Source organism: Alexandromys fortis, unplaced genomic scaffold (assembly GCF_014885135.2).
Source record: "Alexandromys fortis isolate MF-2015 unplaced genomic scaffold, M_Fortis_MF-2015_v1.1 scaffold_98, whole genome shotgun sequence".
Lineage (NCBI taxonomy): Eukaryota > Metazoa > Chordata > Mammalia > Rodentia > Cricetidae > Alexandromys > Alexandromys fortis.
In genome coordinates this window covers 4,825,723-4,845,408 of record NW_026068002.1, presented here as the reverse complement: position 1 = coordinate 4,845,408, position 19,686 = coordinate 4,825,723, and the positions used below count along the sequence as shown (strand labels likewise).

The following is a 19,686-nucleotide window of genomic DNA, read 5'->3' as shown; positions in this document are numbered from 1 at the left end:
GGCCTTTCTCTTGTTTCCATTTGGCCCTTCTCCTCTCCAGGAATATTGGCAAAATATTTTGTTTTGTTATATGAGATGACTAGAGTATATAGTTGAAGCACTTCAGGAATTAGCTGAGCTGTGCATGGGTGTATGTTTCTTAAAACATCTTTCCAAACTTTATCTTAAATCTAACACCCCAATAAAATATTTTAAGAAAGGCATCAGGACAGTCTGATAACCAAAAATCGGTATGAACAGAAGCTAAGCAGGTTGGGGAGATGGCTCAGGTGGCGATGTGCTTGCTGTGCAAGTGTGGGGCCCTGAGTCTGGAGCCTCAGCACCCACACAAAAGTCTGGTGTGGCGATACCTGTCTGTAACAGCAGTGCTGTGGGGAGAAAAAGTGGGTCACCTAGTGGCTTGCTGGTCATCCGGCCCTGCCGGAATGCTGAACTCTAGGTTTAGTGACACCTTGTGGCAAAGAGTAACATGCAGAGTGACAGAAGATACCCATGCTGACCTTTGACCTACACACACACACACACACACACACACACAGAACACGAAAGAAGGCAGGAGGAAGGAAGGGAGGCAGGCAAGCTAAGCAATTCAACCAAATTAACAGAACAAGCTGGTTCTAGCTTTATCAGAGATTCAGATCCCCTCAGTATCTCAAAGAGACAGAAAACAGTGACGCTTAGCTATGACTTCCCTCTTGGAACAAATCGGAACACTTCTAATTTCTCTAAGTCCACCGCCCTTCAAGAAGATGGCTAGCTGGCATTACTTTTCTGACAGTGCTCTGGGCTTCACCATTCTCCTTGTGTGGTGTCCACCTCTACACCACAGGGTACTTAGGAGCTTCCAGTAAAGGCCCCTTCCCTCGTGGAAGATCACAGGCGGGGGCAAGTGGAGCAGTTACATCTCCTAGATGAAACTCTGTCCTCAGCTCATCTTTCCAGGGCCCTAGGTAGCAAGCGGAGCCGACCAGGCTAAGAGAAAAATCACACTGCTGGTAGCAAAGAAGATCCTTGGTTCTCACCCCAGGGGAGCTCAGAAAAATGCATAATTGACCCTGTTTCAAAGAAGCATGCTGCGCGTAACCGCTGTATGGTGGGGAGTGTCAGGGATGGCATCCAGAAATGATGGGGCTTGCTTGATGGCAAGCCACTCCTAATTATTCATGGTGGTAGAAAAACTGTAATAACCTGGCTAAATGGCAATGGCAGATTAGCCGAGCCTTTCGCAGGAGCAAAGATGAACGTTCCTCACACCTAGGCATTTCCTCCTGGAGTATGCAGTACGTTGCTTATTCCTGCGCAATGGAAAAGTAGGTCAGAGAGGAAGAGGCGATGTGGTGGTAAGCGATCTTTATGGAAGAGCATGACAGTTTCAAAGTCTTCAAATAGGTAGTCAGCACACAATCATTCAGTCCTTGTGCGGAGGTCAGGTCAACCTTAGGCAGAGCTCCTGATTTGAAGGGTGGCCTAAGGCTCACAGACAAGACTAGGTTGGATAGCTTGGTCAGTGAAGAGCAGATTGATAAGCCTTTCTCAGCTTCTCAGCTCCTCCAAAATGCACTGCCATCGCCCCTGACTTTTTTCTTTTCTTTTCTTTTTTTTTTTTTTTTTGAGGTTTTTTTTGGGGGGGTTTCTCCGTGGCTTTGGAGCCTGTCCTGAAACAAGCTCTTGTAGACCAGGCTGGCCTTGAACTCACAGAGATCCGCCTGCCTCTGCCTCCCGAGTGCTGGGATTCAAGGCATGCGCCACCACAGCCTGGCATACCCCTGACTTTTTAAATATGGTTCAAGGAAGGAATGCAGGTCCTCAGAGCTTGAGTGGCAAGTGCCTTAGCCACTGAGCCATCTTCCCCGTGCTTCCCTCTCAACTACCTCAACCCTAATTGTCTTCATTGGAAGATCCCCCCACTTGCTCCGTCTTCACAGTGCCAAGAGGCAGCTACTGGGGAAGAAAAAGGACCTTGGGCTTTAGAGCAAGTGGTCTACAAACGGAACAGGACAACGGCTGTTCTGGATCATCACACTGCTGCTGCTTTGCCACATTTGCCAGATTGCCAGAGTGAGGAAAAGCAGGGGGAGGATACATTCTGAACTAAAACGCAACCATCATGGCGGGGAGTAAGTGTTTCCAATGGATATCCATCTGATCGACAACTTATATTATTACACTATGAGTTTGATATACAAGATGAAGAAATCCCCCTGGAAATCTTAAAATTCGAGAGTTTTCATACAAAAGGGATTGATTGCACAGACGACAGAAAAAGTTAAAGATTGCCCAATGGGCCTCATGAAACTGCCATTCACAGGCGGGGATTTTGTTCTCATGCTCACCAAACTGGCCGTAGCCATTTTCACTTTCACACAGTGGCCACTCCCCCTCATTACAATATTAGCTATTTGCAGCTCCAAAGTAAAAAGAAATACAGATGTGGGGGGGGGGGCAAGATGTACTAAACTTGAAACTGAAGGATGAGTTTTATCCTACGGTTTAGACATCAAAGCCTTATTCTAGACACACCTCCCCAAATCCCTAAGCCAGACTGCTAAATATATAAATCTTTCTGGTTGGGGGAATAATTGAACTGAGCATCTGGGGGCACCTTCAAGAGCTTGTTTGAAGATTGATAACATTGTCCAAAATAGACCACTTTTCAGAAAGAAAAAAAAAAGAAGGAAAAAAAAAAAGGTTTTCTTCTGACCTTGGAAGCGAGTAAGGACGGTGTTGTTTTAATTTGCATTCAGATTTTAACCACACAGTCACACGGCACCAGCGGGACCGACGCTGGGTTTCCACTGAAGACTGCTCGTCATTTCATTATGCCTCATTATGTTGATAACTGCCAGCCAGCATTAGACGGGCGGGCCCTGAGTAATAGAACTGAAATGGTGGTTTCTAAAACAATACACTTTCTCGAGGAAATACAGCAGCACGCTAAATTCAATTAGAGGAGGGGAGCAGGGAGACAAGCCGGTACCATTCATCCCTTGCTTGGGGCTCGCTTGGTCGGTTCAAGTTCTTTGATACCCTCAACCTTCAGAAAGCTTCCTCGAAACAGGACGCTTCAGCCTAGGTCTAGGTAAATTTCTGCTCATTTAGTCTTGAGCTTTTCCGGTGTAAATTGTCCTAAAAGCTGCGATGCTGGGAATATTTAAGACAAGAAGTATTAGTCAATCAGTCTGTTTGGACAGCTGATGGAGATAGTGAAGGCCATTTACTCGGAGATGGAAACAGAGAGGCCCTTCAGGTTGGCAATGGAAAGTCTAGTCTTTCATCTGCAGAATCCCATGAACTCCGACACTGATAAATTTTACCAAACAAGTGGCGCACACAGCAGAAGCACAAAAATGAATTTCAACCGAAGGCCACAGAAACGGACTCTTCAAACAGGGATAAGCAAATTAGCAAAATAACAGTTGTTGGGCTTATTGGGGGAAGGGGGTACCCAAAACGAACGACTCCCTCTGTAAGGTAGTTGCTCACATATTTTGAAATGTATCAGAAGTTGCAGTTACCTTAAACATAATATTGGCTCAGTGCCTCCCTACAATCTCTGAACACCAGCTAAGCACTAAGGTCATACAGGACTTCCTGTTCTTGCGCGGGAGCCTTCCCAGCATTGAAGAAAGCCAGACTGCATTCCAGAAGGGAAAGGGAAATTCAAGGGGAGAAGAGGTTACTAGGTAGCTTAGTTATAAGACGTGCCTTTTATTAATAATAATAATAATAATAAATAGCCATTCCAGAGTGTGGCACGCCACCATCCCAGCAAGTGGGAGGTAGAGGATCAAGGAAGAATTCAAGGTCATCCTCAGGCAACAAGAGTTCAAGGCCAGCCTGGGCTATAAGGCCTCAAAAAAAAAAACCAAAACAAAACAAAACAAAAAAAAAAACACTGCTGGGGAGAGCATGAACTTAAATTCAGTTCTGAGGTCCACTGCTTTCTTAAGGTCTCTGTCTACAGACAATATTGCCAGCAAACCACAGTGCCTTTCTCCTCTGATGGGGCGGACCTGTGAGAGAATGTACGAGAAGTATACATTTCCACTCTCTGACATCAGTTTCCAGGGAATTGGAAAGGACCACAAAAACCAAAGCCAAAACCATGCATAGAGTGAGGCCTCCAGTGGTTATACGGCCTCCAGCCGGGTTGGGTGTTTTTTTTTTTTTTTTTTTTTTTTTTCCAGAAAGAGACAAATGAACAAATTGATTTCCGTTCAGGACAAATATTCTGGATCCTCGAAGCACCCTTCCAGTTTCCACAAACTAAAAGCCGCAGACATGAGAGAGAATCCCTGAGCTCCTACCCTTCAGAGAACTCAGACACCAGGGATCACTGGTGCATCCACCGGGTGACCTTGGGTCACCTGTGAACTTGTCAGAAATGCAGAATCCTAGGCCTGATGCCTGTCCCACCGGCGCCTAAGTGGCTCTCATTTCTTCCACGTAATGTGTAGAGTAGACACTGCTCTGGCTGGGTATGGTGGCAATTCACCTATGATCTTGAATTATTGAAGCTAGGGGCATCAAGTAAAGGGATCATGAGTCTGAGGCTAGTCCACATAATTTAAGAAAATCCTATTTCTGAAAAGAGCTGGCGGGCTGCCTCAACTGGAGAGGTTCCATCCCCAGAAGTGGGAAAGAGGAAAAATAATAAATACTAGTATCAACCTTTAGCACTAGGCTCCCTTCTTTGAAACAGGTATGAGATACATGTTAAATATTCAGATTGTTATATCTCAGTCTGTCTGAACCATATCTACTCACTTTAGGGTAACCAGAGGCTCCCTCAAAAGTCCTCCAAAACCAAAGTGTATTACTATTAGTTTTCCTCATTTTCCCCAATGGCGGTGACAGTACAAACTTCTATGTGTCTTCTTCTGAATTAGTTGGTGCGACTTGTCTTTACCTGGTCTAATTGTCCCCCAGGTGAACAAAAACCCGATTTTACAAGCCACTGGAGCAGAGTCTCACTTTGGCTAGAAGAATGCGTCTCGGAGAGTGTGTTTTATTTCTTCATTAGTGTGCCGTCACAGTGAGCGATCACTAAATGCGGGGCTGCATAAGAATGCTGGGGGTTAAAGACGGCACAATGAACAAAGAAGGTGCCTGATTATCATGGCTGTCAGCACAGGGGAATTGGGTTTGTCACCTGGCTTAACCAACTGGGAAGGACTGATTAGGGGCTGGAATTCGTTTGAAAGGGTCCCCTGATGTTTATGTTCCCTTCCATCCCCACATCTCGTCAAGAGAATCCGATAAAGCTAGGAATGGGGAGGATTTGTCCTGTGGGTTATCTGAACAAGGGCTTCTTGGAGGAACTCCCACGGTTTCCTCTACGGAAGCATCTACCCAATGGCTGTAGACTGGAACCTTCCTCAAAGTGAGAGGCATCTATGTCCATGCTGGGATCTAACAGTGACTGGAGCAGCCCCGTGTGGCTGCTCGGCTCTAGCAATGTGGAGGACACAAACGAGCAACTGAATGGAAAGCTGAAAGCTCACGACTTTCCATGCTCCTATTGACTACAGATCAAACAACAAGTTGCCACTCCACTTTCAGCAGAATGTCTCATCTAATAATACAGATTCCCCCCCCCCCCCGCGCAGGGTCCCTCTCTCGAAGGAGGGCTCCCAAGGTTTATATAATAAGTAAAGTTTAAAAAAAATTAACTCTATAAAAATGTGATATTCGTCTTTGCTGTACAACAGGATTAAAGTCAGATTCCTCAGACCTACCTGGGGTGCAGTTGTAGCCACCGAATAATTTGATTCTGTTGTCAGGGCACAAATCACTGGCATTCGTGAAGGGTAGTGCTCCCTCCTGAGAGGGGGTTGGCCAAGGACTTATGTGACCAAATAAAGATTTAAAAAAAGGACAAAGAGCCGGGCGGTGGTGGCGCACGCCTTTAATCCCAGCACTTGAGAGGCAGAGGCGGATCTCTGTGAGTTCGAGACCAGCCTGGTCTACAAGAGCTAGTTCCAGGACAGGCTCCAAAACCACAGAGAAACCCTGTCTCGAAAAAAAAAAAAAAGAAAGAAAGAAAAAGAAAAAAAAAAGGACAAGACTTCTCAGGTTCCCACCATGTGTCAGGCTTTCACAAATATTGTCTTAATTACTTTTAAAAGCAGCCATAGGCGTAGATAGTGAGAATCTACTTCACAGAGAAGGGACTTGGAGACATTAAACACTCGTAGTCACAAACTTGGTGTGAGGGAGTTCTAGCTGGCTGTGAAGTCTGTGAACACGTCATAGAAGCCCTGGGAGAATCAGCAGGATACAATCATGGCCACAAGCACCAAGCAGGAGACCTCAGAGCACAGAGGAGAGGGAGGAATTCAAGGTGGGAAGAAAGGAACCCCTCCCAACTTTTCCTCACAACTCAAAATGCCCACCACCCTTGCTTGTTAATCTTGGACAACACCGACTCAGGGGGGAGAAAAACAGGAAAGTCATATCAAACTTCTAAAATTTGGCTTTCAATTCATGAGTTTAAAAACCTGTTTGTTTTTCATTGGCTTATTCAGAATAAAGCTGACAATTTATTTCTCCCAAAATATAAAATTTCACATAGGTGTGATGCCTATGGCAAATAGCCCAATTTAGCACACACATGGCAATCTCTGGAGGTGGGTTACACTCCCAAGCACCAACTAGCACTCACTACATTGGCACATGGCTTCTAGAAAGCTAGATAACACATCAGAATCAGGAGAAGAAAAAGCACCCATGCCGTTTCCTGACATTCACAGCCCAGGCAAACCTTACCCAGAAGGCAAGAGTCTCTGTGTGGTGAGTAGGTGGGGTCCCTCATACAAATAAAGGGCCATTATGTAAACATCAGCCCTAAATACTTCCTCTTCAACTTGCTCTTATGCCCCCAGTTCCCAGCACTTAAGTTGTTGTTTGGTAGTGAGCGGAGATGGGGGGGGGGGCAGGGAACTCATTCTTAAGAGCTTAACATAGAAGAAAAATACTGAAAAACTCAGGATTCGATCAGGTTAAAAAAATAAAATAAGAAAAGAGTGTGTGTTGGGGTGCGGGGGAACCAGACAGGAAAAGAACTTAGTCTAGGAAGGCATTTAAAAAAAAAGAGGGTGGTAAAAGAAAGATCCTAGCTGTTATGGAAGCTGCAAAGTTTCTTTTTGCACTCCTTAATCCTGCAAGTTTAATGCTGGATCTCAGAGACAGGTACTAGAACCTTCCAGGAGGTCATACTGTAAGTTTTCAGTTTGTGCAGCTCCATCTCCGCTGGTCAGGGGCGTCTCGGTGCTAGCAGCTACCTGGTTTAGAACCAAGAAGCCCTACCTTAATGAACTGTCTCTACAATGTGAGTATGTGGGAAAGTTGGCTGTGCTTGGCACATCACCTGGGTCTAGTGCTCCCATCCCTCCAACAGTTGGCCCTTGTAGTGATCTGAAAGAAAATGGTCCTTAAAGGGAGGCCACAGGGAGATGTGGCCTTGTTGGAGGAAGTACGTCACTGTGGGGGCTGGCTTTGAGGTCTCATATATGTTCAAGCCATGCCCAGTGAGACAGATCACTTCCTGTTGCCTGAGAATCAAGATGTAAGAACTCTCAGCCCCTTCTCTAGCACCATGTCTGCCTGCCTGCTGCCTTGCTTCCCACCATGATGGTAATGGACTAAACCTCTGAACCTATAAGGGAGCCTCCACTCCAAAATTAAATGTTTTCCTTTATAAGAGCTGTTGTGGTCATATGATGTGGGATGCCCCTCTGTATACTGTAAAGATGTTTTATTATCATTGGTTAATAAAGAAGCATCTTAGCCGGGTGGTGGTGGCACAGGCCTTTAATCCTAGCACTCGGGAGGCAGAGGCAGGCGGATCTCTGGGAGTTCGAGGCCAGCCTGGTCTACAAGAACTAGTTCCAGGACAGGTACCAAAGCTACAGAGAAACCCTTTCTTGAAAAACTAAATAAATAAATAAATAAGTAAGTAAGTAAGTAAATAAATAAATAAATAATGATAAAGAAGCGTCTTTGGCCTGTGGCAGGGCAAATTATAGCTGGGTTAGAGATCCAAGCAAAGAGACAGAGTTGGGGAGACACCAGCAGCCTTCAGAGGAGTAAGATGCCAGAAAGCCATGGGGCATGTGGCAACATACAGATTATTAGAAATGGGTTAAGTTATATGTAGAGCTAACCAGTAAGAAACCTGAGCCACCATCGAAACATTTATAATTAATATACATCTCTGGGTTGGTTATTTGGGAACTGGTGGGCAGGAGACAAGTGTCTGCCTACAGTCAAGATGTCTTTTTCCAGAAACAGAGAGAGTCCTTATGTCATAAAAGTTCACTGAGAGGGGCGGTCCTGAAACCTCTCTCCTTTCTCCTACTAAGGGTGGTTCCTGATCATGCTACAGAATAAACTCCCTGAAGTTTTCGGTGGATCAAAAGCCAGGAGTGGCATCTATATTCAGTGATGCCAGCCCAGTCTGGTCCATCTGTAATTTACAGCAGTTAAAAAAATCAAAATAATAAGTCATAATAATAATAGTAAAACCTAAAGAGTAAAATTGTTTTTACACATGACTGACACACACCAATATGAGAAGATCTAATAACAACAGACCTGAGGGAGACAGAGAGAGAGCGTTTCCAACCCACAAATTCCAAAGTGCTCTAGAACCGGGGGCCTTTTTAGGAGAGAGACGTGATAAGGGGACAAATTCCACAGCTGACCTCATTTGAGAGACTTCCGTGAAAACAGAGAAACACTGCATATTAAGTTACCATCAAGTTATGAGGATAACACGTATTTAGACTTGGGACTCGTTCCAAACAGTAACTCTGTGTATATGCAAATATCACACGAATCCCCCAAATCTTTAAATGCGGAGCTTTTCTAAATGAAGATATATAACATGTGCGATGATTACCGCCATTCGACAGAGGGGAAAATTAAGACGTCAGAGGCTAAGCAGCCATGCTGCCAGTAACCCAAAGTTGAGAAACAAACTTTAAACTGCAAGTCCTGTATGCCACATGACCAGGCTGTGCGCTGAAAGACAGTACTAGTGCGAAATATGACTGGAATATCGGGGGGAGGGGTCCCTATCATTTCTGCCTTGCTCAAGGTCACAGCAAGGCAAGGTCCATGGCAACACCTTGGGAACATTGTCCAAATAAAGTGTGAGAGGAGGTTTCCCCATCCAGCTTCACACTGGGCTTGCCAACACCATCTATTCATTAGCCCAGCCTTTATTAAGTGCCTCATACGAAATCAGCATTTATTAGGGCCCTGGCCTAAGTGTTATGAACACAGAACTGCGACGAAAGCAGGAAGAGGTAAAATGAAAACCCAAGCGGTGACCTCAGAGCACTCCGAATGGCCTCGAACAGGACTGAAACACATCCCCAAATCCTCATCCGCTCCCTCTTCCTCCTGTGGTTGTCAGGCCTCCCCCAGCCCTCGATGCAACAGTAAGGCCATCTATAAATTCCATTCCCCGCTGTAATTACACTGTCAGACAACCTGAACACTCAATCTTTGCTCCACAAAGTAGTCTGTGGCCGCTGTGCATTGTGAAGGCAACCAGAAAGAGTTGGGGGGGGGGGAGGCTTTCTTTTCCTAAGCACGCTTCCTGCTATGATAGCAAGGGGATGCGCGCTTGCTATCTAATTTGCCCCCTGCAAGGTTATCCTGGGAGAAGTCCTGGCAGCACCCTGCTAGGTGGTAATGAAAGCTGCTGGCAGGGCGGGAGACAGGAGACAAGCAAAGCACTTACGGGTGCAGGGCATAGACGCAGCGTCGTTGTCAGCTCTAAAGAAGCCTCGGTCACAGGTGCACGAGGTGGCTCCTTCCCAGACGGAGTAGCTGTGGGGTGGACACTTGGCACAGGTGGCGTCCGTGGAGAGAGCTTTGTAATATCCAATTTTGCAAGCTACGGGGAAGGAGGAAAAAGAAAAAAATAAACAAACATCAACCGCTGCAGGAACATCAAAGCAAAATGGGCAAGCATTCCCTGGACGGCAGAAAAGGGGTGTGTGTGTGTGTGTGTGTGTGTGTGTGTGTGTGTGTATGTGTGTGTGGTGAGGGGGGTGTTGTTCATCTTAGGGATTACCCGGCTTGAAATGCAAGGCAAAACAACCCAAAACATGAACTGACAGGGTCTCATGGTCTTGTGTAAACCCCAGCCAAGCTTTCTATGTAGCTGAGAGTGGCCGGCCTTCATTGTCTTCTCCTTCTGCCTCTTCCTCCTGATGGCTGGGGATCAAACCCAGAGCTTTCTGCTTGCTGGGCAAGCATTCTAGCAACTCGGCCACACACCCAGCATCACAGCTTCTCTTTAAGGCTCACTGGCAATTCTGGTTATGTGTCAAGGAGCCTCTAAAGGACACTGCTTTAAAAACTAGTGTGATCAAGTGCAGTACAATGAAAGTTTACCGGCGTCTCTCAGGAAGGCAGCAGCCATTAGAGGCATTATCCGGATCAATCTTACTGTAGCCCCCTTACTAAGCACTAGAGGCACCTTTGAAAGGAAGAATCTAGCTTCCACCAGGTAATTGTCCTTTTAAGACCTTAGGCCTGGTTAAGTTTCGGTGGCCATCTTTGACCGCTAAGTGTACAGCTCCCCAGAACCTGGACTTTCAGTCATTTACTTTGGATTTTATAAGTGTGTGTGTGTGTGTGTGTGTGTGTCGGGGGGGGGGGGCTTTTATTCAATCAACCAGATGGAAATGTATGTGTTCAAATGCTACCAAACAAAACAAAACAATTGGTTGGTGGATATTTTCTAATTATGGCTACAGAGCATCAGATTGAAAACCCAACAAAGGCATTCATGAAAGACACGAGCTTGTAAGGCATGAGTCATTCGCTTTCAGGACAACACAAAGAAGACGACTTGAAGATAGACTCTGGACTAGTATAGGATAAGTAGCTTACTTAAAAACCGGCTAACAGTTTCAGCCCCCTGCCTGACTCACAAACTGTACCATAGCACTTAGAGCAGGCTTTGCGCTACAGGGTTTCATTACCAGCAGTGACATGGTGGCCTCCAAAGGTACCAGGCACACATATGGTGAACAGACTTATATGGAGTTATATGGAGGTAAAACACTCATACATACAAATAATAAAATAACTAAAAACAAGCAAATAAAAAAAAAACGGCTAACAGGCCAGGCGGTGGTGGCGCACGCCTTTAATTCCAGCACTGGGGAGGCAGAGGCAAGGCAAGTGGATCTCTGTGAGTTCGAGGCTAGCCTGGTCTATAAGAGCTAGTTCCAGGACAGGCTCCAAAGCTATATAGAGAAACCCTGTCTCGAAACCCCCCCCACCAAAAAAACAAAAAAACATTAATAAGTGGTGTTTATTCTCAAGCATGAGAGGCCCTCCTGTATTTCCCTGCCTCCATTTTTAGCCCACACCCTCTCCCCTGCCATGAGCACCCTACAAGAGGTGAATACAGAGAACACAGGTTCCTACAGTCCTTTAATGCACCTGACCCGCTTTCCATGATCTCATCTTTACAAACATCCCATGGACACTGAGGACCACTTTCAGTAATGTGGAAAAATTCAATAATGCTGCAAAACCTCATCATAAAAATTAATTAATAGGGCTTTGCTCCCTTCCCCTCTTTCTCCTCCCCGCTCTTCTTGATTACTCCCCAAGCCTGTCTCAACCTAAAATAAACAGAGCTGCACCATCAGGTATCAAGGTCACAGAGAAGGACAATGATAATTAAGTTATTCCCGACCCTCTGAGGATGGAAAAGAAAATGAGCTACCCACAATTTTCCCAGCATGGTTTTCTCAATGCTGGCTTCATCTATCATGTTCTCTGATCATGTCAATACTATCAAAGCCCCATCTGGATGAGGGATCCCCTTGCATGCCTTTCACTAGCCTAAAATGCAAGAGATCAGCCACAGTGGCCACTCAGGGACCTGTATGAAAGGAACAGATGTCTGAGCATCCACACATGCTGGGTTTTCTGTGGAAATAGTATTGTAGAGACTCACAGGCATAGAGAGCTGTTCCATTGATCCATGAAGCCTCCTTCTACACAGCATCCTCTGAAGTCCACCCCTCACCCTCTGGCCTGGCCTTCTACCATTTTCTTCTTTATCATCATCCACAATGACAAGTGGAGAGGGACTCCGGTGGGTGCTCAGGAAGGCACGCACACACAGTTACTTCATTCCTATTAGCTAAACTTGTTTATGGAGTCTTTCGCAACGAGCTAAAACTTTATGGCCTGTGGAGCACCGACAATAACAGTGCTTCCAGATCAACCTCTCCCTTATTTGCTTTCCGTCTTTCACTGGACCGAAGCACCTTAGACAAACAAATTGCTTTGGTGACTGTGATTTATGTGTCTCCCAAGTTCACAGGCATCCCATAATTAGATAAGGTTCAGCTTTGCAAGGTGCTTTTGGTCATGTTTAAGATGGCCCGAGCGTTTTCATAAAAAACTGCAACCCAGACCTTGGGAAGAAGCCGAAAAATCAAACTGCATGGTACCGCATCAAACAAAAAGAGACTCTAAACATGGACACAAACTCCCTGAGTCCCCTGTCACTCAGTGAATCACAGACGACACAAGCAACTGGAGGCAACTCGTGGTATAACTACCAACAAGACACAAACGATTTTAACATCTTTGAGTAGACACTGCACATTCCCGGCTAATTCAAGCACACTTTCACTTTTATCTAAAATCTAAAGTTGCACAGTGAAAGGAGAAGGTGATAATTGATAGAAATTAGTCAGTGACCAAGCAGTAGGATATGAACACACCACATTCAGCTGAGAGGGGGCGGGAAGGGCGTGACATTCTAATTAGATAAATTCTAGTTGCAAAATTCATCGGGAGCTCACAACACTCCTACTAGAAGGTGTTTCTTCTCATTTGTTAGAGCTGAGCACTGATTGAGCCTTTCAGTGAATGGGGAGGAAAGGTCATTTCAGAGAGTTGGGGAGGGGGTGCATTTCAGAGTTTGTGTAGTTTTTCTCTTTTCTTCAAAGCTCACATTAACACCTTACTAAGGATAAATATATGTGAATTTATTTGGGAAATACAAAGCTCTATACCAATTTAGAAAATTGAAAGCCACTTTTCAACACATTGACTATTTCCACTCTTAACTTCCTGCTTTTACAAGCACAAGCCAAAAAAAAAAAAATAAAAGAATACATAATTGTGATTGCACTATTCTCGGCAGCCCTTGCTACCCTTAACTGCATTAAGACCATGTTATTAATATTTCAGGATTCTTAGAAAGGCTCTTTCAAAATATAGTAGTTGCTTTTCACACACGCAGCCATTTTGCTGCCTACATTCAAAATGACCTACTAAATTGATGGTTTGGTCCATTTCTTTGCTCTGTGCGGTTCAGCCTTTCAGAGCTTAGCCCACAGATGCGGAAGTGCATCCTACATCTATTCACCAGCGTACTTAAGCATCGCAAAAAGCTCGCTATCGCGTTTATTCTCCTTATAATTCCTGTGAAAGACGCACTTGGTACAATGCACATCGCCATACGCTTATTTCCCGTCATTCTCTCTTGGTTGATTGAGAACTGTATTTTTGAAGGCAAACGACTTCATAAGCAAATCCAACATTTCCTCGAGAAGCATCTTTCTCCTGCATTTGCCCCAGTGAAGGTGTTCTGAATGAACAGGGTCCCCCATGGAAAGAACAACTCACAACAACCGCATAGCCAACTTGCCATCCAAAGCCCCGAGCTTCTCCTTGGTATCTTCTTTATGATAACATGAAATAAAGGCAGATAGAGGGGGGAAGGGAGAGATGAAGAACAAAAAGTAAGGGAGATAGATAGAGAAGGGGAGGAAAAGAAGAGATTGCTTGCATCAGTTTACCTACAACCATAACAAGGTTCACTCTAAGAGTCTTCGCTAAAGACAGCAGAATAGGTAAGCTTTTAGTAGTCCACACCTCACAGCACACAGGAATACAAAATAGGAAGGAGCTATGACTTTTAACAGCCTGGTCTTTGCAATTGAGACCCTGTCTCAAACAGAACAGCTAATACAAATTTGAGTTTTGAAATCACTGTTTGTTTTGTTTTGTTTTAATCTTAGATGAAACGAGCTGGCTGGAGCCACTCTTTGAAAAAGACCCTGAACAGGGCATGTGAGAGGCTGAGGGCTAGGTGATCTTGAGTTGGAAGCTGGAGTTCAACCCAAAGAGAGAGAAAAAACCCTGGCCACTTTTCTTCTGGAATTATAAAACGATTCCCGGTACCTGGCTGTCCTCACAGTTCATCTTAAACTATTTTGTAAAATAACTAGAAAAGGCTATTTGGGTGACAAATGCCAAGCATCCATTGAGCGTTTATTGTATTTACGCAGAGTATTTAATTTAACTGCCATCATAACCCATGTGCTTGAAGTGCTAACAGCGCTCAGCAGGTGCAGCAAACCAGGGTTGTGATTAATCTTCAAAGGCACACAAGCATCTACCTCCAGAGCATCTAACTCCAGAGCTCAGGGCCCTTAGGACGGGCCTTCTGCAAAATTCTGATTGGTGGGTAGGGAAGTGCGGAGGTGTCTGTCACTCAACTTGCTCTGCCCCAGTTCCTGCCTCCCTGCTGCCTTAGACAGCCATACTGTCATCTGTGACCCACTGCTCTAAGATCCTCCATGGCTGCCACTTTCCTACAGGGAACTTGAGGATGTGGCTGGTCTACAGAGGCCAGCTAGAGGAGAGAAATACACGCAAGCCCTGCCTCCCCCATCTTTTTAATTTCACTTTCATTGTCTATTGGTGCATTAATCTCATTACCTTGCATTTCATCTTTTATGATATTTTTCAGGAGACCACTTTGTGGAGACCACTCTGTGAGTGAAGTCCTTGCTGCATCAGCAAGAAGGTCTGAAGGGGGATCCCCAACACCCCAACAAGAATATTAGGCTTGTCATGCACCTGTAAATCCCAGGCCATACTGGAGCTCCCTGGCCAGCCAGTGTAGCCAAATCAGACAGCTCCAGATTCAAAAAGACCTGCTTCAAAAAATAATGCCCACAGTCAGTATAAAACTCTGGCCTCCAGGCACTCTTGCAAATGCACATGAACATACAGAAATACATATGATTGTTTTTCAGTGTGACCACTAACCACCTTAAACTTGCTCTTCAGCTTTTCCATTATTTTTTTTTATAATAAATATTTCTCTGGGCCAGGCTGTGGTGGTGCACGCTTTTAATTTCAGCACTCAGGAGGCAGAGACAGGAGGATCTCTGAGTTTGAGGCCAGCCTGGTCTACAAGAGCTAGTTTCCAGGACAGGATTCAAAGCTACAGAGAAACCCTGTTTCAAAAAACCAATAAATAAATAAATAAGCAAACAATAAATATTGCTCTGGAAATGGTAGCGTTAGGCCTTGCAGGCTTGGCGTGTGCACACACACACACAAAGACACTAGCAGAAGTAGGCACTGTAAGTTATGGGGCTATATCAGCTGCACCCAGGAACTTTTATTAACACACCCAGAAGAACCAACTCAAAGAGCACAATCAATGTCCTCAAGTTTAGCTTTCAGGTAGCTAATCTGTGTGCAAAACCTAATTTGATCACAGTCCAAACTAATGGGGGTTAAAAGTTACCTTCCCATGTAACAAATTGGTCCTTCAAATAGAACCCCCAGAAGGTCAGAGATGAGGCTCCAATAGGAATCCCCTAAGGAAAATGAGCCTTTTATGCAAACTGGTCCCTATGGAGTATTTGGCTCTTGGCCCAAAGGCCTCTCCACTGCTCCCTTTTTGTTTGATAGGTGTGCACTTGCTGCCCACTACACACAAGACACAGCATATTTTGTGTATTTACAAGTTTAAACACTAACGCCACTCACTGACCTGTGTAATAAATCACTCTTTTAATAAACTGTTCACATATCATAATGTAAGCATTAATGAGGAAAATAGCCTGTATGATAAAAAAAATAAAAAGAATTGTGGATCCTAAGATTTTATGAAAATATGCAAGCCCGAGTAACATCTGGGAAAGCTGTAAACATTAGCCAATAACCCTCTTCCCATTACAGGTGGGGAAACTGAGGCGAAAAGAAGCCATTTAAGGATTAAACACAAACGAGGTTGGCTTTCTCATCTAAGCAGTGTGCTCTAATGCTGTTAGCATCTTCTGCTACTTCTAGAGGCTACAGGTTGATGAAGACTGACAGCTGTTACAGGAAGGAAGCTCTGGTTCAGGGCTCGTCAGTGAAGAGTGCCAAATGCTGCCAAACACGTATTATTCAAATCACGTTTCTAGATTGAGAATAAATGGAAGCTGACCATTAAGAAGACCTTCAAGACCGCCTTTCGCTGGAGTCAGCAGACTCTTCTATAGACCCAAATAGTAAGTAACTTCGAAGAACTACGTAACAGAATAGAAAACAGTTAGTGGTTCGATTTGAAATCACTGTAATAGTTAATTACTTTTTTTTGTATTAGATATTTACTAATGAGAACAGAATTCTTTATTGGAGATATAACATTTCTCTTAATTGGTCTTCAAGGAAAGTGTTTTCTATTACAGAATCAATTGCAAATGCCATCCATAAAAACATTACTAGCTTTTAGGTCACATAAAAACTGGTAGCAGGCGGAATTGGGCTCAGGGGGCTCTACACTGTCAGCCAATGATGGAGACGGACACTCTAAAATGAATGCCTTGCCCACGGTCGTCCCTTTTTGGAGCATGCTAGAAAGGGCTGGAATATACAGCCTCTGCTCTTTGTCTGAATAAAGAGCACTTGCTAACAGTCACTACAAAATAGAAAACTTCCTATCAGCTTATCTTACTGGAAACACTGATTACTGTTATATACTCCGTGTTGTTGTAAAACCACTTCTAAATTGATTTTTCTTTCCTTGATTAAATGATGCAGCCTGGCCTGGGCGGGGGACATTCCTACCCCGTTTTCTGAGCACTGTCTTCTAAGCTCCTTCAAACTTCTGCAGTTAGGGTGCTTTTAAATTCACTTCTTTCTTTTCACGTACATCCCGGAACTGAAATGGCTCATCTACATCATAAAAGATCTGGAATCTGGGTGCGGTAACACACCCTAAGATCTCTGAACACCAGGAGGAAGCAGTTCAAGGTTAACTTTAGGTAGTAGTGAATTCCATCCTTAGAATAATCCTGTTTAAATAATAATGATGGTGATGATAATGAGAACAATGGGCTGTTAAGAGAGCAATGCATTGTTTTTGCAGAGGATGTGAGTTCAAGTTTTTGCAGAGTTCAAGAGGCAGCACCAACACAGGACAGTTTACAACCGCCTTTAACTCCATCTCCAGGAGGGTTGATGCTTCCAGCAGTAGTAGGCATCGGACTTGCATGCACAAATCCATACACAGAAACACACAGGACCTGGCTCATTTCTTGGCACACACATATCAGCTCACAACCATCCCTAATTCCAGATTCAAGGGACCCAGTGCCCTCTTCTGGCCCCTGTGAGCATCAAATATGCACACTGTGCATAGGCATACATGTTGGCAAAACACTTATACACATTGAATATTTTTAAATCGTGGCTATTGTTCAGATGAAAGCGGCACCCCAGCCCCTGGCGCTCATATATCCAAAGAGTCTGGAATGTTTAGATTCCACCCCAAGCCTCCTCCAGGGAGTTGCTTCAGTCTAGACTCTGTCCCTCTGTCCCAAGGAAGCCACCAAACGATGACCCCCCTCCCCAGGGATGCTCAAGACCACTCCCACAGGGTATTTAAAACTGCCACCACCCCCCCCCCCAAAGAAAACAAACGCAAAGTTTGTTTCCCATCTCCTCTGGGGGCGGGGGAGGGGGGCTGGAAAGCCATCCAGGAGCATTGGTATCTATCAAACCTGGGCTTTTTCTATTTCGGTTTGATTTGGTCTGATTTGGATTATTGCATCGGTGGAGAGGCTTATGGGGTGCAGAAACTTTTCAGATGTAATGATAACGATGATGAAACTAGTTTGGTTCCTGAGTGACTAAGAACATAGTAATACAAGCAGTTACTCTCGAGGACAAACATGTTCTCTTTCTTGTGCCCGTGGAGGTGAGCCCATTTAGGCAGAGAGAAGGGGCTAAGACAGAGCCTGGCAAGATATGAGTTATTCTCCTGAGTTTCTCTGGGCACTCCTAAGATCCAGTTTGTGACATTAGTGACCCAAGAACTGAAACTGAAGACTATCTGAGGCCAAGTTCTTAGAATGCTAAGGCTCAGTAAATTATAACCTCAGCTTTACCGTTTTCCACTCTCCCCTCTTTCTCCAAATGGCATAGGGATTTCATGAAAGCCCAAATGCCAGGCTCCGTGTTTATGATTGTCTGGTGGGGCCGAAGAATGCTCATTTCTTTAAAAATTTGAGGCTAGCGAAAACCCCACCCTGAGAACTGTCCAGTGATGAACAGATCCATCTCTCAGTGTGTCTATATGGGAGTGTGATTTGTGTGAGTGCTCAGAGCCTGTAGGGCAGGGGCCGGCTTCAGGAGCCCCACAGGCTCTACTACTCAGTCTTCTTTTGAGACAGGGTCTCTCACTGAGGTTGGAACTGGGCTAGCAGACAGTGAGCCCCAGAAGTCCTGCTATCCCGGCTCCCCATACCACTAAGGTTACAGGTACACACACAGTTACATTAGGCTTTTCATGTGGGCACTGGGACCTGAACTCTTGTCCTCACGCCTGCATGGTTAGTCCTCTTACACTAAGCAATCACTCCATCCCCAGACTTGGCATTCAATGAAAAAGTCAATGCACAGTTATATTGCAAATACAAGTTCAAAACACTTCATCCCCCACCTACCCCCATATAGAAACACCACAGAAACACTACAGGAACAAATATTTTTTTCAAAAAGACAAGTAGTAGGCTTTGCGGATGGGAAGGAAGGGGCATGCCCACGATGTGACCACTTTGTAATGTCCGGAGAGACAATTCATAATAAAGCTTACTTTGTTTTGCACACAAATAACTTGCCTATAATGCTTAGAAGACAGAACTGGAGTAGAGTATCTTTAGACAAATGCTCAAAGACCAGGCACCAGGGTGAATGCTCCTAGTCCCTAGAACTTCAGCACATGAGCTTCAAAGATCATCTGGGCCCTGCAGTTTCACACCAACCCTCTCAGAGTGACAGAGACACCAAACATCTTGATTTCACCCAAGTTTACTAAGAGATGACTGGCCATCCATCTTTAAATAGGCTATTTGGGAATGAGATGTTTTGTAAAAATCATCAGATAGAATGTAGTGAAGGACGACATGGGCAACAGAAATGCTCTTACTCTACATTTCGACCACTTCTGCTGTGCTTTAAAACATGCTCTAATTCATACCACGAATAGCGAGGAGCAGCCTTGGTTCTTAGCCCCACCATTACTAGTGTTTGGAAAACTGAAGTCCAGGCTCCAACAGCCCCAACAATAAGTTTGGCTTGGTTGCTGGCCTCCTTGTGCCAAAAGGCAAGGGACAGTGAGAAAACAAAACAAAAAAACGAGAAAAAGACCTGGCCAAGGTGATCACACAGGAAGAGGAACAGGAAAGGGGGCCCAGTGGCTTCCACTCCAGATATTGACAGGAATGTTGGGTTTAGAGGAAGAGTAGAAAGGTGGGGCAAGAGGCATAAACAGGCAGGAACAGCCAGTGTTACTTCCTCAATTCTGGGTGGGTGAGGAGGTGGACAAGTCTTAGGAGGCAACTA

The 19,686-nt window shown here is 44.8% G+C and overlaps 1 protein-coding gene across 1 annotated transcript in view; it reads right to left on the bottom strand.

Moving 5' to 3' along the window:
• The window catches only part of Epha4 (EPH receptor A4), a 142,090-nt gene that overhangs the window by 65,585 nt on the left and 56,819 nt on the right, over positions 1 to 19,686 (bottom strand). The window contains exon 4 of the mRNA XM_050161073.1: positions 9,752 to 9,907. Coding sequence (XP_050017030.1) covers positions 9,752 to 9,907 — 156 coding nt within the window. The remainder of the gene's footprint in view (positions 1 to 9,751; positions 9,908 to 19,686) is intronic.